Here is a 25,899-nt window from a genome sequence, read left to right as displayed (position 1 = left end):
GAAGTAGAGAGTACAGTCCCCATGTCCCATCATCCAGTTTCAACAACGATCAAGACGTTGCCCAACACGGCCTTTCAGAGAGACTTTTTCCAATCAGTGTCAGGATTGTGAAAAACCTCAGGCTCACATGTAAGTGCAATTTTTTCTGACCTTTTCTAGAGATCTTCGTGTATTCTGAGGGGGACAAGAAACCTCCACAGCTATGGGGTTCCCGACACACTGCAAACCTAAAAGGCTGCAACCAGCTTAGGGCCACACATGTGAATTTGGGAGGAAAACACCAGACGTCACGGGGTGTCCTCAGCCAGGCGGGGCCCACGGTGGCTCTGAAACCGTATGAGGGAAAGGGTCAGCCTGCTGCTGGGGCATTTTAGGAAGCTTCGCCTACACGGCCCATCCTGGCTCTCTGGCCACTACTTCTTTCCTCGGTGCCGCCAGGAGCCCTGGGGCTGCAGCCACCTGCCTCTCATATCTCACAGCTCAGCAGGGATGGGCTCACGTGGGCTTCTATGCACCCCCTCTGGCTGACCAGGCATCCCAATGGACAGCACCCTCCTGGGCTTCAGTGTGCTCCTTTAAATCCACAAAGTGGGCCCCAGTAATCTCTGAGGTCCCGTCAGAACACAGCTCCTATTTTTTCCAGCAAATTCTTTTAGATGTCTGTCTGAGACATTCTGTCTAGCACTCAGCAGCAAGAACCACGTTTGTCCTTTGCTCTGGCTTGCTCCCTTTACAACGCCGGATGAGGAACCACGTGCTAAAAGAGGCTCTGGTCCAGTCCTCTCTGGACCCCCCACACGGAGCTGTGCCCCACTATTTCTCGCAGTCATGCGAATCACCATGTTTCCTTTAAAAACCAGGATGCAGCAGGTTTCTAGCTGCACCAATCTGTGTCCCTTCCTTAAACTCTCACAGAAACATGCACCAGGAATCAACTACTTTTCACTATTCATTTACTGAGCCCCTGGGTTTCCCACTCTGTCTGTTCCTATCCGTTTGCTGTTCTCCCTGGTAATTACTCCCCCAGAGGACCAGCCTCCAGTACTGTAAGGGAAAAATGTCAGTGCTAAGACATCTTACATGACAGCCTCAAATTTCTTAATGGCAAGGAGAAAGGACAAAAGAATGCTTTCATTGTTCTCGGCTGAACAGCATTTTAACCACCCTGCAGGGGCTTAATTCATTTTGAGGAAATGAATGAAGAAACGATTCTTTATTCAAATGGATTCTATTAAAAAAGAGCCAAGACAGAACTATTCACCCTTTCCCTAGTTCTCTTCCCTGTAACCCCCTTAATAAATGGAATCTGCTTTTGTTTCTCTCTCCTGGTAAGGAGCTTATGTGGCACCTACCGGCCTCCTAGTGGGGTAAGCCAGGCAAACTTTTCAAAGCCCTGTCTCCAGGAGCCCAGAGAAGTGGTAGAATATTTCAGTGACATGAAATCTTATTTACTTAACGAATCAGCCTGTTCCACTGCAGGAATGCTCCTGGCGAGCCAAAATATATAGATATTCTTTCTGAAGGAGGACCTGAAGCTTGCCTCCCTGCAACTTTGGCTCCTGGAATCGAGCTCTGCCTTCTGAAGCAGCCCAGAAGGAGCGGACGCTGTCAGCTGCAGGACGGCACGGGCCTGCCTGGGAGGAGCTCTGTCCCCTCTTTTCTAGGGGATTCCCTTCCATCCAGACTCTCACCACATCTCCTCTGCTAGTGCTCCGTACCCAGGCGCCACAAAAAGACAACGTCTTCCACGTCATCCGTGTTTGCTCACATCAAATCCATGCTGTTTGATGCTGGGAATCTGTGAAGGCTGCCACGTGACAGGCATTCGATTAATGGCAGTTGTCATTATAAATGAGGAAGAAGTCAAAGAAAAAGCCCCCTTTGAAATTCTGTCTCCTTATCCATGAGATGTTTTAGTAAATATTTGCCCTCATATGAATTATATTAAGACTCGCTGAAATGTACCTAAAGACCCTTTCCTCCTGGCTTCTCTTCCCGTCAGAAGCTGTCAGCCCCTGGAGCTGTCTTACTGCAGAGGACAGGACCCGCAAGCAAGTAAGGACAAACAGCCACAGATAGATCTGATGCAAACATTGTGCTTCCAGCCCTTTCTGACAAAGGGCTATATCTCCACTGTTTCACCCGCACAAGGTCTGAAGGGAGAAGGAATCTTATTTTCAAGACTGTTTGCTCTTCTTTGCCGAACTGTTCGGACCTTCTGATTATAGTCTGAAGATCTCACTTTTGGGGTGGGAGGAGGGAAAAGAAAGAAAGGAGATGAGAAAGTCATCTTCCTACATGGTCAATGTAGAACATGACACACACACGCGCCATTTTTTGTTCTGTTTTGCTTTTGTTTTCTCCATTTTACCCAGCGGCACATCAGCAGGCACTAATTTCACGAAGCTCATGCTCTCGAGCTTTGTCAACTCAACTCACTTTCTCCTCTGCAAGCTGAAGCAGATGCTAAGTGCCCCTTCAGAGGACATCCCAGGAACTCATCACCTGGGTAAACACACATTCTCCACAGGGAATCCTGCGCCAGGCACTTCCGTGAGACATCTACGCTGTGTAAACAGATTTAAATTCTGCCTGCAAATAATCCAGGTGGCCTTGGCAGACCAGAATCCGCAGCCCTCTCAAGAACACAGTCTTGCTGTTAATTTAATATTCAGAGTGACTTCTCCCCAGGGAGGAGACTGGAATAAATACAGAAAGGGAGGGATTGGCAAACATCTGAAAATATTCTCACCGTTGGCTCAGACAGGACCTCTCATTATTTAGATGAGGGAGCTCACATTCCTCATCTTCTGGACGCTTCCAACACCTCCAGAGGCTAAAGCCTCCTGGAAGGTAATGAAAGAGCCAGTCAAGTTTGCAAATTCTCCTAACCATACCCTCTAGAAGACTGACCCTGGAGGGGTTACCCATCCAGTCGACACCATCTCCCTTCCCCCTCCTCAGCACTGAGCAGGGAGATCAGCTCATCCTGAGGAGGGAAAATGGCCACCACCAGCAGAGACGGCTCGACCCCAATGGAGCAGTTCACCCGAAATGGACCCCAACACAAACAGGAGACTGCCTCTCTCTCTTCACTTTGCCAAGCAGTAACCACTACCATTCTTTCAAAAAGAGGAGCTTCAAAATTTTCCTCTTCCATCAAAAATGGAGCTTAAGTTATAAAGCTGTGGAACAGTGGAGCCTAAACCCCCATCAACCAAATGGACAGGCTGACGGTCGGAGCGCTGGAAACACACACTTCTGAGGTACAACTGCCTTCCTTTCGCTTCAGAGTCATAGCCCTTCCACAGCTGTGTTCATCTAGACAGAAAGGAGAATCTGCATCTTTTAGCTAATAATTGAGACTGAAACAGAGTCCTTCCGGCTGTTAGCCTACACAGAGAATACATAACTTAACCAGTCCTAATATGAACTCTTGAAGAAGTGGGAAAAGCCTTACGCAACATGGGACGCCACGTTAGTATTTCTAGTCATGTTTCCTCCCCAGCATCTGGACTCAATGCTTCCAGCCGTGAGTGAGTGGCCATCTGATCACTCTGCCCATCACCATCCCCAAACAGGGTCAAAAGCAATGCGGGGGCAGGGACCCAGATGCAATTCCACACTCTGTTTTAAGTGAGGACACATAAGAATGGTGATGATAAAAGGTTAAACAGAACAAAGTTCTGCCTCTCAAAGACAATGACGGCTGTGGCGGTGGTAATACGGCATGAAGAAAGCAAGTGAGTTTTGCCAGACATTTAAGACACCAGCGAGGAGGGAGAAGTAAAAATCGGTTGGTTACCTCTCTCTGAATCCGGGCAGGCATGAGGGAACAGAGCAGAAACAACACGTTAGCATTCACTCGGCATCCAGGAAATCAAACAGTCCCGTTAACGGCAACTCTGAGCACTGACATCCCATCTTATTCCCCGACTTTGCTGCGATGAGTAGCCTTTCAGTGCTTATTTTAGCTGAGCTCTGCCACACAGAAGTGTGTATTTTGAGCCACGTTACAATGAAGCCAAGAGATGCCAGCTGAGTTTAGAGGCAACATATCAACTGGGGGAGGTAATCAAGCTTAAAATATCACAGGCAAATACAGGAAACTGTTTGCAGTAAACACTGGCAAGGCCCGTGTCTGCGTTTTCCAGCTCCACCTGCTCCCAATAAAAACTGTACAGAAACAATGACTGGAAACAGTCTTACCTGTTTTTACTAATTTCTGACATTCTATTAATTGGGCCCCAACATTCACATCTCCTGCTTTCCCTCAAATGCATCATGAGAAGGCAACAGAGCAGGGGGGAGCAGAGGCAGAAGGTCAAGGGCAGGGGTGGGATGTGCGAAGGCTGGTAGGGTGAGGGTCAGATGTGCCAGGGAAGAGAGGAGCAGAGGGGGAGAGGGGTGCAGAGCCATATGGGGTTTGAGGGCCAAAGGCTTCGAGTTTCTCTCCCAGTGCTGCCCTGAGATGCCAGGGTGACCTTGATGAAGTCATTCAACCTCTGGACCCGGAGTGCTCCCCATCCCCTCTGGCCCCATCACAGCCCATGTGAAAGGGTTTGAGGACCACTGAGGGCCCTGGGCTGGTCACACGCATGCAAGTAAACGGACAGCAAGTGGCCTGCAGAGGCGGGGAGCACAGGATAGCGAGAAGGGAACGAAGAAACCCAACCTTCACAGAAACCTGCTCCTGCTGGCGCCCTGCGGCCGGGGTCCTGGAGCACCAGCCGGGCCCCACGGGGAGGGGAGCTAATCATGGGTTGAGACAGCAAGCGGGTCCCCTAAGAAACCCGAGTCCTGCAGCAGGAAGGCAGAGCTGGATGGCCTGATGCAGAATGATGACCACAGCCTGTTATTAAGAGGAGGGGAGCCGAACGAGCAAACAACCCAAACTGCAGAAACAGCGACTCACCACAAACAAAACTTCGGGTATTTTGATATCAGCAAAGCAAAAACTCTGGAACAACAGAACATCCAAACTGGCAGCCGTTATCGGGAGGGGGGGCTTCCGGAGGATTTTATTTAGTACATTTGTTTGAATACTATACAATAAGCACGTGTGCTTTCTGTACTACAGATACGTAAACACCGACCTCGCCATTTCAGGGGCGCACTGTGATAAGCCCACCCCAGCACAGAGGGCAGCATGCAACCCTAACGACTACCACAGTGACGCTCCCGACAGCCACCCTTTCCGGAGCTCTGGCTCCGTGTTGCCCAAGCAGCAAGCCGACGAGGTGCGGTTTTACTATCCTCACTGATAAAGGAGAAACCAAGTTCAGGGAGGTTGAAGACCATGAAGGTCACACAGCTGTACACGGTGAGGTCAGGGTCTGACTGCAGGTCTACAGGACTCTCTACTCCTAGTCTTCTTACAACGTAGCCACAGCAGGAACACCATACTCTTCACAGTCTGGCAGACTCACCTCGCGGTCTGTCTCCCAAATGACCCAGTCAGTTACCATCAGTTACAATGCATGGGTGTTCAAGACAGGGGGGGCAAAGGATTTGGCCAAGGACCTGGGGCTTCAGATGTAGAGGGGGACCTCCATCCGAGAGGACTGTGGACTATCGTAGGGGGAGAAGGCAGATGACAATTTCCAAAAGAGGTTCTTCAGGCTGAGGATGTAGACAGAGCTATGCCCCAAGCCCGCTGGCCGCCATGCTCCCTTGGGTGCGTTCCTCACTCTCTTGTCATCCCGGGCCCCTCTGTGTGCCAGGCACACTGTGTTATGTGGTGTGACCCTTCAAACCAGCTTCCTCATCAGCGAAAAAGGGATAAAAACACCTGGCTCAGGGTAAACATGAGAATTAAGTTAAATGAGATGGTGTGTGTAAAAGAGAACCGGCATGTAACACGGTGTGATAAACTGCCTCAGCGGACAGCTTCAGGGCTCAGCTGTGTCACGCTGGGGGTACTGCAGGAGAAATGTCTCCGTGGGACGGGACGTCACCAGGGGAGATGCTGTGGCCCTCTCCTCAGATGTGCTAGCCACACTGTTGACCACAGGATGAGAGGAAATTACCTCCTGCTCATGTCCTTCTGTCAGTCAGTCTATGAACACAATTTCAAGTCATCACCAAGGGATCCAAAGACACGGATCCTACTCCCACACTGAATGACCGTGAGGTAAGTCTCCTAACCTCTCAAGTCTTGGTTGCTCATTTCAGATTAGATGGTTTAGGAATCGCCTAGCGCTCAGATTTTTAACAGAAGGGGATTTGTTGAAACGCTTTGACTCTTACAATTAAAAAAAAAAAAAAAAAAAAAAAAGAGCAGGTAGCATTTCATTAGCTAGCTTTCCACGTATACCAGACATTTTTAATTTTTTATTCTTAACAAAAAGCGCCTCTACCTATGGTAAAAACTTTGCCTGATAATTTATCTTCAATCTAGAGACCTGAGAGTACAGTCTGCTTCTTTTGAGTACAATTATTATTGAAGCCTTAGAGACTGTAAATCAGATCCATTACTAGCGATCCACTTAAGGAAAGAGCCTCGATACGGAGCCACAGTGTTTTCTCTGACAGCAGAACAACTTTGAACATGGTTCGTTCTTTTGGAGTTACAGATGCTGCTTGACTTCTGTGTGGAAGTGAGAGCCAGCCGTAAACAGGGACTTAGAGCGATCAGAAAATGCAGAAGAGTCCAAGCAGCAGGTGCTTCACTGATTTGACACCTTGTAAATTTGCCAGGAAGAAAACCTCAGCCCGGAGCCGGGCTTCTGTAGGAGGCGTGCCCTTCCAAGAGCGAGCAAGGCTAAGCGCGGCACCAGGAGCAAGCTTGCTGCCCTCCCACCGTACACGCAGGGGGAGGAACGAAACTGCAGGATTAATTCCACACGAGCCACACGTCCAAGATTGTCTCATCAGTATGCTCTCGGCAGCTATTTCTTGGGAAAATGAACGTGGGAGTAATTGGCAATGTTTTCATTAAAATAAGCCTGAAATAACAGAGCTACTTGCATGTGTAACTGGGTATCCAAATGAATAGGAAATTCCTCAAAATAAACTGCATGCCAGAATGACGACGTCTGCTCCAGCTTTCTGGAGGAGGACGAGTCCCTCTTCCCCGGCACGGCCACCTACTTCGTATGCGGCGCACGACCTTCTACTTTTCACAAACGAAGCACGTAGAGCCAGGACTTGCCAGTGGGCTTCTCGCTCCGTTTCTGCAGGGCTGTTTCACGCTCCTCTTTGATGCCTGTCTTTCATCACTGAGGGGTCTGCTGAGCCTCTGCAGCACCAGCACAAACCTGTGTTCTCCACACGACCATGAAGCAAAAACTATAAAACTTTATGTCACGAAGACTCTCATACCCATTCCTGAACCTCGCGGTCTGCTTTCCCCCTCGCTTCAAGGTTTTTTGCCTCTTACCCCTGACGTGTTTTAGTTGTTTGCCCTTGGTCAAGGCCCTTAGCCTCTATGCTCTTCAGTTTACTCATCTGTAAAGTGGGAATGATAACGGCACTGACCCCCTAAGAGGGCCGCGGGGATTACACCCGTTGATCTATAAGGTTCACGGTGTGATGGTGCATAGCGTGGGCTCGACGTGCGTGCTCAGCGGGGCGCCAGCAAATTGTGAACAACAAGGAGGTCTGCCGCGAGGAAGTTCCCTAACCTGTTTCAGATCATGGAACCTTTTGGAATCTGATGAAAATACCCCAGAAAGAAATGTGCATGAACTCGCAATTTTAGGTACAACCTTAGCAGGATGGGGAGAAGGTTCAGTAAAGCCTGGAACTCATTCACAGAACCCCTTCGAATCCATACCCGGCAGGTAAAAGATCTCTGAACTGAATTCTGGATTTATGCAAATTTACCATCTGGTGAATGGAGTTTCAGAGAATTCAGCTCAGGAGAAGATTCTGTCCTTCCCAGGATCAAAGGGTGACAGAAACACCTGTCTTTGATAGTGTGGCTTATTCTGCAAGCTAGTTCTCTTCCCACCTCCTTGCTCCTACCCCCCCACCCCGAGTACCACGCAAGCCTGTTAACTTGCCGACTCAGGGAGTCAGAGTTCCAACAGGAGTGAGTGTGAGGACGAGGATCTAAAGTGGTGTGAGGTTATTGAAATTCAAGGCACATTCTTCTAAACAAAGGACTTTCTCATGCCGCTGGAGAGAAGACACAATAGTTACCAGTCAGCTTACTAATGAGGGAAAAAGGGATATCTGAGAGCAACCAGGAAATGAGTTGTTTTCTTTTAAAGTCCATGTTTGAAGAGAGTAAGAATTAACAAGTGTCTGCTTTCATCTGGGCTGTATTACAGTAAAATAACAACAACAACAACAAAACAACCGAGCCTCTTTGAGTATCCGTGAAAAGAGAATACAGATACAAGTTACATTTAGGTCTTAAGTGAGACAAAACTCACGCCATGTTACATTTTCAAGTTATAAAATTTAGGGCATAATCAAAAGACAAAATTATGTAAATTATACCTGAATTGTGAAACCATGGGTTAGCTTCCTTCCTGAAAGCAGGCGTGGAAAAACAAAAAAACTACTTGAGACCCCGAAGGCTCCTCTCTGACTGTGACACAGAAGAGGGAAGAAGGGTCTCCACTGGAAAAGTGGCTTCCATGCAGGAAGTACTACTGGGACACACAGCACCAGCAAGACATAGACAAGACTCCCACTGAAAACCATGGTGAGTCTGTGGGTGAAATCTCTTCCATTCCACGCCCCCAGCCATGTGGAAGGCCTCTCTCAGGGAAGGCACATTCTTCAATCTGTTTCTAAATGTTCTAGAGGACTTAGGGCAATCATCATATAGCCAATCTCCGCTTCTTTGTACAGACAGGAGGGCCAGTACAGCTAGCACTAAGAGCCAAGACACTCGATCACCTGAATTTTGGAAACTTCCATCTGGATACAAGTATTCCTGATACTCTGTAAACTCAGTAATATCTCAACAAAGACAAACATCAACACCAGCATGACTGACTAAGAAGAAAATCAGCACGATGGCGCTTGTTTCCTTGAATCTGCTCCCCACCCAGGCTCCGTTCTTGGCACACATTATGGTCAAGCCACCCAATAACCCGGCGGGGAGCATCACGACTCATTTTACAAACAAGGAATCCAAGATGGCAAGGAATTTAATTTGCTCAACACCCCCACCAAGAGAAAGTGGTCGATCTCCAGACAGACTCAGCGGGTCTGCTTGCCTTCTCCTTGTCTCTTCTCCTGTGCGGCTCTAGGGCACCCGGCACCAGACTGAGCCCGCCTCTCCTAGAATGCATCCCTAGGTGAAGAGAGGCGGGCTCAGCTCTCCCGCTCCTAGCCTATTGGATTTCTGGTTCCACCACTGTGGGAGCTGGTAACAAAAAGTGCTCTGTTCAGTGGAAACAACTTTCCCAGGCAAAGGCTGAGGGTTTCATCCTTTACACAGCGGCCAATTACCCTGCTGCTGCCCCGCTCATGATGCCCTCCCAAACTCCCCGTGTGTCTCTCTCGGACCTCACTTTCTGCCGCACCCACAGCCTGCGGGGCTCCAGCCACACGCCCATCCTTCTATTCTCGAAACACACATGCCTTTTCTACCTTGGAACCCTGGTGCTACCTCTTTCCACTGCCTGGATTCCATCTGCCCCCAGGTCTCCAAAGGAAGATTCCTCCTTACTGTCATCACCTCCAGAAAACCCCTCCCGGCCACCCAGGCATTGCCAACCCCTGCAGCCACCTAAAGCTACTCTGCTTTTTAAATTGTTCTTCCTTCTACCCTACAAAAAAAGGGGAAATCTGTGGGAGCTGGAACTTTCCCTGCTGTGTTGGTTCATTACCCTAAGTATTTGCTTACCACTGCCTGCTGCATAGGGCCACGTAGTCCATACATATTTTTGAATGAATGAAAGAATAACTAAATAGAGTAAACAAAGGACTCCCCCCTCCCCACCCCACTCCTGGTCATGTTGGTAAGACTCTAAGGCAATGAACCTGGGAGTAATAGGGAGTTGGCTGGATTTCGTTTTCTCCCACTGCTGTTTGCCCCAGACAGCACTTTAAAAATGACTTTAGCTCACATTCCGTTTTCATGTCATCTGAAACTATGTTAATAAAAGATATTTCATGTGAATGGGCAGGAGGAGAGTTCTGAAAAGATTATCAATCTCTTGTGACTCTATCTGAAGTGAAGCAAATCTATACTTTGATCATCTCCAGCAGAAACAATAAAGTTTCCAGAGCCTGTAACTAGATTCCTTCTTCAGAACATTTGTCTCAATGAAAAACAGCTCCTCTGCTCCTGGAATCAATATATAAATTTCCATTGCACACTGATGTCTATCAGGACTTGTCAACTCCCCCAGTAATTTTCTTTATATTTGTACTCGAGAAGAAATAAACGTTTGCTTATCATTTAGGGAAAAGGCCCCGGACCACACATTTCCATACACAGCGAGGCAGTGAAGTACGGACAGCCGAACCAGGAAGCGTCATGGAGCACGCCGGAGCGCTGGGCTGTCTCAGCAGAATTCACTGCATGATACCACTTGAAAGAATACCCACCTTTGCTGTTCAGGAAGGTAACTTTCTCTTTGTTCCAGCCTCTTTTTTTCTTTTCCAACAAATATAAGAAATCTTGAAGAAACAAGAAACACAGTCCTATGACGACAGCATTGTGTTTTCACACTGTCTGAATTTGCTTTCCTCTTATTGTCCATATGTGTTCATATTTGACAAATGGAATAAAGATGCCACCTTGAAGAAGCTTAAGAGTGGGCTTGGGTTGTCTGAATAATGGTTTGTCACAGAAGTACCCCAAACAGCCTGACTGCCTCCAGGAATCCAGTTTGGAGATTGGTTTTCAGAATACCGCATAGCTGGCCAAAAGTGACTGAACCTTCTTCCTTTTCAAAGGACAAGGTCCCTCTTTCAGTTGTCGCTGTGGGTCCCACTTGGGTCCTTGAAACCAGGGTGAAAAACCATGGCCCCGGGATCAAAGACCATCCAACCCCGTCTGTTTTGTTTGTTTTTTAAGATTTTATTTATTTATTTGACAGGGATAGAGATCACAAGTAGGCAGAGAGGCAGGCAGAGAGAGAGGGGGTAAGCAGGGTCCCTGCTGAGCAGACAGCCCAATGCAGGGCTTGATCCCAGGACCCTGAGATCATGACCTGAGCCAAAGGCAGAGGCTTAACCCATGAGACACCCAGGCACCCCCGTCTGTTTTTATAAAGTGTCACTGGGGGCACCTGAGTGGCTCAGTCATTAAGTGTCTGCCTTCAGCTTAGGTCATGATCCCAGGGTCCTGGAATCTAGTGCCACATCAGGCTCCTTGCTCAGTGGGGAGCCTGCTTCTCTCTCCCCCACTCCCCCTGCTTGTGTTCCATGTCTATGTCTCTCTCTGTCAAATAAACAAAATCTGAAAATAAAAAAAAAAAGGAAAGTGTCACTGGAACACAGCCACACCCACTGGGTTCCTATCGTCTACAGCCGCTCTTGTGCTTGGAGAACAGTAGCTGCAACAAAGATGATATTTAATATCAGGCCTTTTGCAGAAAAAGTCCCCAAACCCTGTTTAGACGACACCCCGATTCAGGGGTGCAGCACACAATGCAGACAGAGACTCGTCGCAGCTAAATAACAGGTGACGCCCAGTGCAAAATGAAAACGGGGGGCTCTGTGTGAAGGAATGACGACCTACAAGACAGTAAGAGCAGAGCATCCAACTGAGCCTGAACGGCACCCCGAGCTGCTGGAATAATCCCCGTGACAGGTGACAGACTCCGGAGCCAGCCAGAAATGGCTCCATCCAGATGCGGGAATAAGAGTGCTTCTCATTTGTAGCCTTTTCAGAACCAAAAACACCTTTTGCTCAACTGTAATCTTTCACGCGTGGCTGACATAAGAGTCAGAGTCAATGCGGAACTCTGCCTCACCGTTTTATTTCCAGAAGGTCGCATGTAGGCTAGGAATGTTATTCTTGGGGGTAGGGGGAGGGTGGTTGGGGGCCGAGGTCACGCTAGATTTCTAGCAAACAGCATTTTCATGTAACCTGGCAAACAGATGCATGACACGACATGACAGAATCAGGCCAAATCAGGCCCGATTGTCAACTGGGCTCTCTGCAGCGGCTTTTCCTGGGTCATAATTATTTCAACTGTCATAATTTATTCATCCTCAGACAAGCTTCCATATTTCGGGGTAATTAGTCAAGGGACCCAGGTCACAAGGGCTGGGAGCCCCGTCACTTCCGTCCCTCCTTGAGCCTAAAATTCTGACTAGGAAAGGAATAGCTTCTGCAACAGTATTTTTTTGGGCAAAACCAAACCAAAGTTTGTTTCAAAACCAAAGTTAACTGGTGAAGACACTGTCAGCTTTCAAGTTCATAAATCTGAAGGTGGGAGGGTACAAAAATATCCCATCAGAAACCAGAGGCTTCATTTCTACACTGTACAAGGCAATGGCCTTTTTAGCTCACAGAGTGCTCAGTGATGTTCCCGTAAGATTACCAAGGAATTTTACTCTTTCTGCTTTCAGATACATACAGAACAAATTGTGTTTGTGACAATATATCAGTTCTCGAGACTCTGAAGACTGTTGTATGTGAAATAAACAATGTCCCATGCAATTATCAATGGTTTCTTTCAAAGCAGGAGCAAAGGTAGAGTAATTCTATATGGATTAAAGCTTAAACCTGTCTTCTTTCTTATGTTGATCCTTTATTTTTATGACAGAGTAGAGAAAATGCTCAAAGGTCTGTTACCAGCTTAGAAGGCTAGTCAGGGGGCACCTGGGTGGCTCAGTGGGTTAAGCCTCTGCCTTTGGCTCGGGTCATGATCCCGGGGTCCTGGGATTGAGCCCTGCATCAGGCTCTCTCTCTGCTCAGCGGGGAGCCTGCTTCCTCCTCTTTCTCTGTCTGCCTCTCTGCCTGCTTAAAAGAAGGCTAGTCAGGGCAATGAAGGGTGAGAATGGCCTGGAAAGACGGCCATATGCACAGCACTTCACAGGACAGCTCTGCCCATCCTCAGTGGAGAATCAAATGAAATTAAGTCGAGGTCTTCTACAACATAATTTGAAACTGAGTTACTCTATTGTTTAAAACTTTGTCCTTAAACAGGCATTATTTCTTTTTATCTGTATTTCAAACAGAAATAAACAATGAATCTAAACATTCAGGGCAGTCCGAGAACACAACTCCACTTCCTACCACTACCACATTCAGTCTTGCTCGTTTAATCTCTACAGTCCACTTCCTTCACTCCCTCTGCCACAGCTTTGATTTTTCCTGGCCTGGGACTTGCTAGTGGGTCCCTCAGCTTCCACTTCTGCTCCTGACATCCATTCCCCTCACAACATTCACTGAGATCTTTTTTTATGAAATAAACTAGATCACGGCATTCTCCTGGTTACCACCCTTCAAAGGCTTCTCATTGCATTAAAAAGAAAACCCAAGCCTTCCACCACAGCCGAAAAGCCCACAGAATCTTGTCCCCACCTGGCTCTCCCACCCTAGTACACACCACTGGCCCCCTTGCTCCTGGCTCCAAGCTTCTGTACGTGCCAAGTGCCCTCTGCTAGAGCTTCCTACTTGCTTCCCACATACCTGACTTCTTCTCGGCCTTCTGGTTCGGCTCAGATGTGACCTCCTAGGATGGACTGCCTCTTGGTGGCCCCTTTCCCCACGGAACTACTCCACTACATTCTCCATGCCACTGACCATCTTTGTGACACTTATACTCTATATCATTGTGCTCCCTAAATTGTTCTTCTGGCTTCTGTCCTGCCTCTCTGTACCTAGTCTGTCTCATTCCAGCACGTCCCTCACAAGATACCTGACATGCAGATGTTCCATCTGTGCTGAACAGCAAGATAATCTATAGATGATAAATATTGAGCACAACAGAAAATAAAGCATTTTCATCTATATTAATTCAGCTGCCCAGTCAACAAATTCAATCATTTATGGAGAGCATCCTATGCCAGATACTCTATTAGGGCCAGAAGAACCCAAAGGTCTTAGAATTTCTCAAAAATGTTATCGTCTGTGTTTAAAATAGGCATTTAGAAAAGAATAAGTTACACCACTATTTAGTATGTTTTCATGTAACCCTAGGGATTTGTGGAAAAGTCTGGAAACCCAGATGAGTAAGAAGTTATATATTATCAATACACTCTTTAAAAAAAAAAAAAAAAAAGCAAAAACCAAACCCACCCCCCTGCCACAAAAACCCACCACACCACGAGAAGTATACAGGAAGAGTAAATTGGGGTTTTTCAACTATGTTCCAGGTCTTTAGATCTAGGCGTCACCTCTTCATACTTGGGGACTGTGGACAGATGGAAAGCTTTGCTCAGTCAGTGGTCCAGAATGGAATCCATTTCCCTGGGGGGTCGTTCAAGAGGAAAGCTGTTGAGTTGAGACCAAGAGATGGCGTGACGGATAGTTTTTGAAACAGACTGGAATGACTACATCCAAATAAACAGTGCCCCTGTTCAAACACTTCTAGAACTCAGCTTTTGGCCCTCCTTGCAGGCCCTGACCCCTCTGAGAGGTATCCATGACCCAGGGAAGCAGGTGCAAAAAGCCTGACCCAACGGTCTGATGGCTACCTCCACCCTTAGAGAGGAGGTGACCTTGGCCCAACCTGTGCGCACCTACAGCCTTGGGCTCAGCAGGAGCAGCAACACCCTCTTGCCTCACCTCACTGCTATCCATACTATTTCTCAGGTGTGCTCAAGTTCAAAGGATCTGAAATGGATCCTCGGACAGCATTATGTGAGCGCCAAGAAAGCAAGTGGGTACTTGTTACATTTTCCATTTTAATCACCAGTGCCAATGCCCTGCACATAGCAGGTGTTCAATAAACACTTATTAAATAAATTATCCCCATTGCTCAAAAGCTAGGACTTGCTGCAATGATAGAGGAGCTCATTCATGCACCAAGTGTCAGAAAGGTGAGGTTCCTAACCCACCTAGCACAGAGCCCATGCCTTCACTCTGAGCATCACTCCCTGCTGAGCCAAGAACCACTGGCACCTTCTTCGACAATAACGGCTGAGGCTTTGTGGAAAGTCTTTCTCCCATTCAGCTTTTTACTCACATTTCATTCTGGACAACACAGCTACCATAACTTTTACAAACTGATGGACAAAATAGGGATTTAAGGCTATTTTCCTCACAATACATTATTCTAAGTCCCTGGGAAAGGCTTCAGGGCACCAAATGATTCATTCACAAAAGCAGCACCAACTGAAAGGCAGTGGCAAAGATCTGAACTTTAGGGAGAAAACTTGCAAACTGCTTTTGTGGCAGAGTAAGGCCTGAGGAGAGACTCCCCCATCCATGGTCTTAGGAAACCAAAACGAGAACACGAGGAAAGCAGGCACAACCCACCATTCAGGATTCAAGTCAAAGCCAGGTTGCGGCTGCAGTTATAAAAAGAAAGAAAAAGACTAATGGGATTGCCTGCTCCTCCGTGTTCTCCTACCCAAGGCAGTAATGAAGATTCACAGCCACACATTAATTAGGGAATCAATAGTCCTGTCTGGTTACGATACTGGTACAGGGAAACAGATAATGGAGAGAGAAGACACACATTCCCTGAGAATCCAATCGAATATTGTATACAGTATTTCCATCACGTTTCTCTTCTTCAAAAAACCCCTTTTGCCAAGAGCAAGGAGGTGAGGGGTTGGCTGACTTTCTACATTTGGGGGAATCTGAAACATTTTCTCACATGTAAGTCACACAGATATTCTAAATCCTATGGCTACAATTATTTGTAAATGCGCTCTCTACACCAAAGAACACTGCTTTTAATCCAAAAATCGGATTACCAAGATCCTGCAATTGTTTTTCACTCCTAATAGACAAGAAGGCAAATGTGGATTCACCAGAGGGCATGGGAGATGAATGCACTCATTTACTCAATCAGAACCCTGGCCGCAAGAGAAATGCCCAGCGCACAGCCCGCGAACAGCCCACCCCGGAACAGCTTCCTGCCGCGCTGGTCAACTCGGATCCAAAGACTCCCGCATCCCACCCCACCCCTCCAATCCCTCCCATCTCCACCCTTCTCTCCCGCGAGGCAGAAAGACCCCTCCTCAGCCTTAGCAGCCGCCCACGACCCCGCACTTCGCTAAGCGCCGGCTCGGGGAAAGGCAGGGGGCGCAGCCTTTGTCCCGCGGGTCTCCCGGGCCCGCCTCGCCGTCCCCGCGAGCCAGCTCGGGCTCGGACCCCGCTCGTCCCCTCCGCACGCACCTGCAGACAAAGCCCCCCCCCCCCCCCACGTCTCTCACCTTGGCCTCCGCCCCGGCGCTGGGACGAAGACAGCGGTGACCACGCCAGCCGGCCCTCCGCGGCTGCTCGACCGCACCAGCAGCCACGCGGCCCTTCTGTCTCAAGTTGAAGCGAGTGGCGTCCGCGCCTCCCGGCGTCCGAGCCGGCCCGCGGGCGCTCTCCGCCCGCCCCCGCCGCCGCCGCCGCCTCCGCCCATTGGCTGCTGGGGAGGAGCCGCCCGCCCGCCCCGCCCCCCGCCAGGTGTGCCCCTCAGGTGCACCCGCCAGGTGCTCCCGGCGGCTAGAGACCTGGCCGGTGACTAGCGAAGAGCCCGGTAGAATCCTTCATCCCCCCAAACCCCCAATTCTAGGGCGAACAGCTCCCAATTGGGACTCTCCGCGCTTGGAAAGTTCATTCTAATCCCGCTGAACCGCTTTAGAAAACTGACGCCCTGGGCTTGGGATTCTGGTTCCTCACAGACCCAGCTTGATCCGTGCCGGGGAGGGTGCGGGGGGGCCGGAGCCGGTGGCAGGGGTGGGAGGGGAGGGGCACTGCAAACCAGAGCCAGAAAGCCTGTGCAGTGTCAAGACAAAGCAGGAGCCAACTGCAGTCTGTTAAATCAGGCAGCAAGTTCTGAACAGAGCTGAAAGCTATTTTTCTCGGATTTCCTGCCAATTTACAAGAAACACTTAACAGCAAGTAGTTCGCCCCTACACACCTTTCCAATCCTGGCCTCTCTCAAGGCACCTTTTGTTTAATGCTGACTTGGAGCCAAGATGACACCAGCGTCCCAACACTGTCATCTCTAGTTGAGAAACCCCCATACATAGAAGCAGGAAAGTGTCCAGTTGGCTAAGTGACAGCATTTTAAATAAGTGCTGGCCAGTCATTGACTAAAATAGGATTTGAAAGGAAAATCCAAGGTCTGCTACTGTCTTTATTCTGTGCGTAAGGAAAGTACTTCCTCTACTAATTGTTTCTGAGCGAGATGTTTGATTGGACAATTCAACAAGTGAAATAGGCAGGGGACATCGGCCGTGTTTTCTGCTAATCTTCAAAGTACCATGCACAGAACTGACAAAATGTACAGAGAAAATCAAGGGAATATGCAACTAGGAGGTCTTGTCTCAGTTTATTATTATTATTTTTTAAAGATTGTATATTTTTATTTGAGAAAGGGAGATAGCATGAAAAAGAGAGAGAGAGTTCGAGCATTGAGGGGGAAGAGCAGAGGGAGAAGTGGACTCCCCACTGAGCAGAGAGCCCAATGTGGGGCTCCATCCCAGGACTCTGGGATCATGACCTGAGCAGAAGGCAGACCCTTAACTGACTGAGCCACCTAGGCGCTCCCTTGTCTGAGTTTAGTAAAACACACCACAGATGTACAGGAAATCCTTAATGTTCATGTCTTAAAAGCAGATAAACCATCTACTTGTTTGTTCAACATTTACTCAGCTCTTCCTAAAGGCCAGGCTGTGCTGACAACTCTGTATGGGGCTTTTCAGGCCATCAGTTGTTTTTCAAGGGGTGATATGTTTTCACTTACGGTATAACTGAATCTAAGACCAGTGATACCTCAAGCCATTTAGGAAAGTTGCTTATAGTTAACTGCTTAGCAACCACCACCTTTTGGCATACAGCCTGAACTGGGGATGGGGGTGAGTTTGGGGCTTGGGGTCCAGCAGTCAGAAGACGCATCACGTGAACTGATTTCACAGAATCCCACCCATCAGCCCTTCAGAGGCTGCTGTTCCTTCCTTACACATAATTCCAGTGAGTTTGGTTCCTTGCCTACAGCAGGGTGGAAATGACAAATCAGAGCTGCCAGATGCTGAAGGGTGACAACACCGTGGGACAGCTGAACCTGACGTCAGGCTCCACAAGTCCTGCCAAGTCTTACCTGCTGCTGTTCTCTCCAACTCAGCACCCCCTCGCCACTCCCCTGCCTCCATCCTAGGTCCAGCCGCCACCTTCTCTCAGTCTCCCAACAGCCTCCCTGGCTCCACTCTCATTCCCGACTGGCTGTTCTCATGTCGGTCACACATGCGTCCCAAATCACCAACCTGAGCATCCACGCTCAGCCTTTAAAACCCTACAGTGGCTTCCTGTTGCCTGGAGATACAGTCCATAACCATTTCCAGGGTCTCTGAGGCCACCTGGGATCTGGTCCTTATTTTCTCTCTAACCAATATGGCAGTCCAATTCCTTCTTCCTTCCAGCCTTACCTTCTGGAACATGCCCAGCGACTTCCCACTTCAGCCTTAGCACCATTTGTTTCCTTCTTCTGAAATGCTCTACCCTGCCCTGCTCACCTGGCTAATCCCCTTCGTCCTTTGTATCTCAGTGCACTTCCTCGAGAAGAATCTTCCTGCCTGGCAGTTCTACACCCCCACCCCCTCCATTCCCCGCTATCCTGCATTGTTTCTTTATCGTCCTCTTCTCTTTCATTTTATATTGAATTTTATATACTTGGTTTTGTGCCTGTATAGTAAAGAATTCAAACTTGGCCAAAGAGAGGTCTGGCCTTTTCCCCTTGGCTTCTGGAGGTGATCTCGAAGACCATGGAAGGTCATGCCTAACACCTGTGTTTTTGTTTGCCGGCAGGTCTTGGGTCATGCTAGATAGTCTAACGATGTGATTTAGGGTAAGGACTTTGGGATATTTGGCATCAATTCTACCCCTGGAGGGGCTGGAGACTGAGGTCAACCACGCGAGTCATCAACCATGCCTATGTGATGGAGCCCCAGTAAAAATTCTGGACACCCAGGCTTAGATGAACCTCTCTGGCTGGCAGTACTCTGTGTGTATCCTTGCACATCGATCCTGGAAAAGTTATGCTGTCCATGACTCCACAAGGAGAGGATAACGGAAGCTCCAGGTCTGGAAATTTCCTGGAAATCTGCCCTGGGTGTCTCTTCTCTTGGCTGACTTTCACCTGTATCTTTTCGCTGTGATAAACCGTAACTGTGCGTGCAATAGCTTGGAGTGGGTTCTGTCTTTCCAGTGAATTAGTGGATGGAAAACTGCTCCTGTGGACCGCTCTCCATTGTATTTTCAGCATCACCCACATTTCCTGATACACAATTAGTGCTTGGTATGTCAAATAAAGATCAAATGTAAAAATGAATATTTTTTCTATATGTAATAAATATTTTTTCTATATTTTTTCAAATGTAATAAATGAGCATTTTTTTCCTATTTTTTTAAATGAGCACATAATGAATATGCAATGCTTTTACAACTTAAAGAATATATTTTCATTTTATCAACTCCTACTTCTGAGCCAAGGCCCAGATCAAAAGTCACCTCTTCCAGGAAGCCTTTTTCTGCTCTCCAGGTATCGTCATTCTTTCTTGCCATTGTGTTCTCTGGCCTATCACTCTGCTTTCCCAAGTAGTCAGTGGCCTCGAAATGTTTTTGTGAACGACCCATGTCAGAAAAACTCTGAAATCCCTAGTGTGGGGCTGGTCCTTACGTAGAGCAAGTACACAAAAGGCATTTACAGAATGAAGACAATTTTAAAAAAAGGTTTTGTTTATAGAAAGACAGGTTCAAGGGTGTCGGGGTGGCTCAGTTGGTTGAGCATCTGCCTTCAGCTCAGGTCGGGATCCCAGGTCCTGGGATGGAGCCCCGTGTCCCTGCATCCCTGAGTTAGGCCTCTTGCTCTTCAGGGGAATCTGCTTTTCCCTCTCCCTCAGCTCCCCGGCCCCCACTCACATTTTCACTTTCTCTCAAATTAAATAAATAAACTCTTAAAAAAAAAATTAGACAGGTTCAGCCACCTATGAAAATCTGATTCCCTGAAAAATAAGGTAACTGTTTCTGTAGTAACTATTATAATGGTGTACAACTCGATTATTTTCTTTTTAAAAATAAAAATGTTCCTCAAAATTATTATCCACTTTAAAAACCTGACACGCTTTAAATAAAAGTGTAGAAGCAGACCGCCAAACTTTTAAAAGTCATCTGACTCCCTAATTAGAATGAAATATTACAGTTTATTTACATAATACATTAAGAAAATAAAATAAAAAAAACACAACCACTAATCTTTCTCTCCTCCATACAAACCTAATTGAAAATTCAAGCAGCACACTAATAACCCCAAGTAGCATAGAAAAATCAATTTTATTTCCTTTAGACCTGCATTTAAACTGGATAATAACTGCCATGATGTGCAACAGCCGTAATCCAATTTCAATTTGTTTGATTAGATGAGTATGAACATTAAACAAGAAAGTCACAGGATTGTCATAACAATGTTCACGCTGTTAACTCATTACAGAACAAAGCATTTTCATTTGCTCCTAGAAAACATGTCACCAGAAAATATAGAAATATGAATTCAACAATCCTCGAATGCCATCCACAAAGATCTTCACTTTGTCTCACCCAGAGATAAAAGCAGCTTTATACTTCGAGGCCACTGGAAACTCTGATTGAATTTAGGATGAGAAAAACTCCAAATGTTTGTTTGTTTCTTTGTTTCTTTCTTTGTTTCTTTCTTTCTTTCTTTAAGATTTTGTTTATTCATTTGATAGGCAGAGATCACAAGTAGGCAGAGAGGCAGGCAGAGAGAGAGGAAGAAAAGCAGGCTCCCCGCTGAGCAGAGAGCCCGATGAGGGGCTTGATCCCAGGACCCTGGGATCATGACCTGAGCCGAAGGCAGAGGCTTTAACCCACTGAGCCACCCAAGTGCCCCTCTAAATGTTTCTTTAAATATAGGAAGCTGTATTTAAACATTCTGTTGTACCACCTTGTATAATCACTAAGGCTATCCAGGCAGGACCCAGGTCAGGGGTTCTCAAATTATAATGTGCATAATAATCATTAAAATGAAGATCTCAGGGCTCACTCCAGGAGTATGATTTGGTAAGTCTGGGGCAACCTCTCACCCACCCCACCCCACTCTTTTCATATATGCACCAGAAGGATTCGGAGGCAGATGACCAGTGGACTATACATTGAGAAATGTTTCCAGAGAAGGGGCTGGACCTGGGTGGATGAGGGCAGTCAAATGACACAGATAGAGACAACGGACAATGCAATGTTGTGCCTTCTTCTGTGTGCCCGGGGACTCAAGCATGCCTTATTTGGTTTTGGTATCTTTGACTCCCCGCTCAGCAGGGAGCACCGACAAAATTAATTTCACTGTAGTTAGGTTGCATGCCCCACACTCACATCGACCTGCACTTCAGGAGAATTCACCCAAGATGCGCTTCTGGGTGTCACACATGATCCCAACAACGTTATCAATAGAGCAGGTGGGATGTTTGGGTAGGCCCTTGACCTAGATCAGGGCCTTTCCAACTTCAGTGCGCAAATGCAACCTCCGGGGATTTGCTCAAATGCCAGCTCTGAATCAGTAGCTTTGGGGTGGGACCTGCGTTTCTAAAAAGCTCCTAGGTAATGTGCAAACTCTAGTCCAAGACTCCACTTTGACTGCCAAGAACCGGATGTCAGTTAGCCCAACAAGGACCAATAAATAGTGAAAAATGCAAACTCAGACCTACAACAGACTTGAACGACAAAAGCCATGGAGTTGAGCACTGAGAGTAATATTTTCTGACTTATTTTAAAGGATTGGGTACCCTGGATGGTTACTCTTAAGAGCAAGACCTAACGTGATTTTCTTTTTCTTTTTTCTTTTTTTTTAAATATATTTTATTTATTTGACAGAGAGCGAGAGATCACAAGTAGGCAGAGCAGCAGGCAGAGAGAAAGGGGGAAGCAGGCTCCCTGCCAAGCAGAGAGCTGGATGTGGGGCTCGATCCCAGGACCTGGGATCATGACCTGAGCTGAAGGCAGAGGCTTAACCCACTGAGCCACCCAGGCGCCCCGTGATTTTCTTTTTTTAAAGATTCATTTATTTATTTATTTGACAGACAGAGATCACAAGTAGGCAGAGAGGCAGGCAGAGGGGGAGGAGGAAGCAGGCTCCCCGCTGAGCAGAGAGCCAGATGCGGGGCTCCATACTAGGACCCTGGGATGATGACCCCAGCCGAAGGCAGAGGCTTTAACCCACCGAGCCACCTAGGCGACACTCACATGACTTTTTAAAAGAACCTCCACCGCCCCCACAAAACACCAGATACAGCAGAAGCTTTGCTTGCACTCACATAAGGATGAAACCTTTATTCTAAATCCCCTCCAGGTTTTGGTTCCTGTACAGCTCAGGTCATGATCTCAGGGTCCTGGGATTGAGTCAGGAAGTCTGCTTCTCCCTCTCACTCTCCCTCTGTGCTTTTTCTCTTTCTCTTTCTCAAATAAATAAATAAAATCTTTAAATAAATAGACCCACCAGGTTTGACTACAGTATGCTGTAATGAAACTTTTGAAAAGAAAAGAAAAAATTCTCCTGTCCGATGGCCTGAAGACTTCATGTTCTGCCCCATGAAATGCAAGGGCTTTTTATAATAGATGTATATAACAAACATTTTTGGTAAGTGGAAGACATTTCCAAGTCCTAGTCAAGAAGCAGAGTTCATTTCCTGCATGCAATATTCAGCAGATACCACCTCCCACCAGACCAGGACAGCGGGCACTTCCCCAGCATTCACTGTACTATGAAGAAATTGACTTGCCTCTCTTCCCCCTCACCTCACCCACTAGTTTTCCTGTTCCTAACTGCTGGGTGGTGGAGCACACATCATTACCCTCTATGATTAGGAATCCCAGTTCAGCCCTCAGCTCTTAAAACGCGTCTGCTCAACCATCTCCCTGTATAACTCCCTGGTAGGCAGAATGGCAGAGAGGTGCAGGAAGCCTGAAAGTGAGAATGGATGACGAGAGCCAGGCTACCTCCATGTCCATGGGGGAATGAAAATGGAGGGCCACGCAACATGGGTCCTGTCTGGCGATTTTCACGATTAAAAGTAGCGGAAAATCATGTTTGTGTTTCGGCATTAGAAACTCAAGCTTACACCAATATTAAACCCATGGCTGGGAGAGTGGGGGCAGAGGTCAGAGGGCAGGGACCCGCACGGTGAAGCAAAAAAAAAGTTCCTGGAATCAACTGTATTTTCCCTGGTGTCTGTGCCTATTGTTTTGCCTCTCTGCAAATGTCCTACATAGAATCACACCATTTTTAGCTTTGGGATCTTGCTTCTCTCACTTAGCACAAATGTTCTGTGTATCAGGGGTTCCATCCTTTTCATTGCTGAGAATTTCGTGGCAGGGATACCACAGTGTGTGTACCCATCGACTAGTGATGGATATTTGCGTTGTTGCCAGCTTAGGGCAATTATGGATAAATACAATCATAAGAAAAACAGCCCAATTTTTTTAAACAGGCAAAAATTTCAAAAGATAGGTCACCAAAGAAGATAGATGGTTTTCATAGCACATAAAAGATGCTCAATATTGTTATTCATTAGGGAGATGCAGATTCCAAGTGGAACGAGTTACCATGGCACACATTTTAGAATGCTAAAATAACAGCAACAAAACCCCCCCAAAACTTGGCTGCACCAAATGCCAAGTGCGCTGGGAAAGCAAAATGGTAGGAGTGCATGGGCAGGGGCTTATGAAGTGAAACATACCATTCCCATACAACTCAGCAATCCCACTCCTAGGTATTTGCCCAAAAGAAGTGGAAACTTATGTTCACACAGAAACCTACATGTGAATGCTTATAGAAATTTTATTCATGGCTCATGATTACCTTCGCTTTAAAAATTTTATTTATTTATTTATTTGAGAGAGAGAGAGAGCACAAGCAGGGGGAGTGGCAGAGGGACAAGCAGACTCCCCACTGAGTAGGGAGTCCCATGCGGGGCTCGATCCCAGGACCCTGGGATCACAACCTGAGCTGAAGGCAGATGCTTAACCAACTGAGCCAGTCAGAAGCCCCTTAGCTTCCCTTTTAAGATAAACAGGAGCGGTCTTTGGATGGGTTTCCTAAAACTCTGAAGATTTACTTCAGATCTCCAATGTTCTGACCCCAGCACACCAGTGATCTTTACAAAAATAACTAAGAGATTATAAAAGAGAACCACTTAATTTCTTGGTGGTCACAAAACTCTGCTCCTAGGGGCTTGCTGTTGAGGCAAAATCCCAGGGGAGAGTTTAAACAGGGGTCTACCCTGTTCTCACCCCTTCCAATGCTAGGAAGCATGTTCTGACCCTTAATTGTACTTAACCTTGAATCCCTCCTTGTCCGCACTTTGCCTTCCCTGTTCCACTTACATGCCCTGGTCCCCCAAAGAGAGGTCAGCGATGTCAGGGAACTATGGAAAGCAGAGCAGATGAGATTTGCCAGCATTCTGATCCTTTGGTGTTGAGTTTAAATAAAAACATCATTCATAACTGCTAGTGTTACGTTTTATCTTCACGCTCAGCAGGAGTTCCTAATAGTGAAGGACAATGGCATTTTGGAGGCATTTTGTTTCATTATCTAGCTTAGCCTTGCTTGTTTTCATAAATAAAACCTTTTTGGAACAGGACCACAGCCAATCATTTAGATCTTGCCTAGGGGCTGCTTTGGCCTAACAGTGGCACAGATGAGTAGTAAAGACACAGAATGACCCGCAAAACCTGAAATATTTACAGTCTGGCCTTTTATGAGAAAATTCTGCCAGATCCTTGATCTAGCAGAATGGCCCTTTGGTCACGCAATTAATATGAACTGTTCGTGTCATGTTTGTGCAGACTGATATAATTACTAATTACTATCATTTGTGCATTACTTTATATCTTCGTGTACGAACAGTTCTGTATTCAGATGGGAACAAATGTCTGTTCATAGCCATCATTTCATTATCCTCTGAGCTGTCTTAAGTTGGCGAAATACTACCATTTCCTTTTCAACAGACAAAACAGAACAGGCTCAGAGAGAATGAGTGAATTTATTTGTAAGAAGTGAACCCAGAACTTGAGTCCAATTCATTCTCCAAAATCTTCTGCTCTTGTCACAAATGAATAAAATAAAACCAATAAATAGAAAACAAAGCACAGAGCATGTACAACAAGCTAATCATCTAGTGAGCCAGCTAAGATCAACTTGGATTTTCATCTGTCTAAATGCCCCGCTGAGCTCATTCAATTAAATTCAGGGCCAGACAAAGTTCACACGTGAGGCTCATGTCCTCTGAGACGGCGTCCTCTTTAATCCTCATTTCTGGCACTTAGAGATTGCTTAACCTGCAAAAACTTCTCTTTCTTACAAACTATAATCTTTTCATATATATGAGTTAATTATATTAATTGTCAGAGAGCTGATTCGGGCTCCATGGAAGGTAAAACTCAGATAATTTCTAGGGTTTCGTTTAAGAAAAAAAAAAAAGACAAATACTTTCCTTTTGCAAATTTTACAAAAACCATGTGAACTCATTGCTAAACTTCCTGCCAGGGCTTTGAAAAGGGCCTCAAAAGTTAAACTTCATGAGCCTAAGAGTAAACCCTCCTCTGTGCATTATCCTTCCCCCTTGATGAAAGGGAACTCATGTATTCTAACTAGAGCTCCTAGTAAGAAGTGTTGCCCTCTGACTAGAGGGACTGATTATTTAAATCTGCCGTCATCGCTTCCTCTTAAAGGCGCAAGACGGAAATCATTCACACCTAATCTCAGCCTAGAGCGATGGTTTTCAAAGTGTGGGCCGTAGATAAAATGAGCCTCACTTGGAAATTCGTTAGAAATGCAGGTTCTCAGGCCCTACCCCAGCCATTCT

At 46.9% G+C, this 25,899-nt stretch overlaps 1 protein-coding gene across 14 annotated transcripts in view; it reads right to left on the bottom strand.

The window, feature by feature from the left end:
• APBB2 (amyloid beta precursor protein binding family B member 2) overlaps nucleotides 1-25,899 on the bottom strand; it is a 368,905-nt gene that overhangs the window by 19,324 nt on the left and 323,682 nt on the right. The window contains exon 1 of one of the 14 annotated variants that reach the window (XM_059162961.1): nucleotides 16,252-16,375. The exons of 12 other annotated variants lie outside the window; for them this stretch is intronic. Coding sequence is in view for 1 of the 2 variants with exons in the window: in XM_059162950.1 (XP_059018933.1) it covers nucleotides 3,806-3,861 (56 nt within the window). In the remaining variant the exon portion in view is untranslated. Of the gene's footprint in view, nucleotides 1-3,805; nucleotides 3,937-16,251; nucleotides 16,376-25,899 lie in introns of those variants that run through there. One more of the 14 variants, XM_059162950.1, reaches the window with a different exon arrangement.

The sequence above is a fragment of the Mustela lutreola genome, chromosome 1, assembly GCF_030435805.1.
Source record: "Mustela lutreola isolate mMusLut2 chromosome 1, mMusLut2.pri, whole genome shotgun sequence".
NCBI classification, from domain to species: Eukaryota; Metazoa; Chordata; class Mammalia; order Carnivora; family Mustelidae; genus Mustela; species Mustela lutreola.
This window is presented reverse-complemented; position numbering and strand designations above follow the sequence as displayed.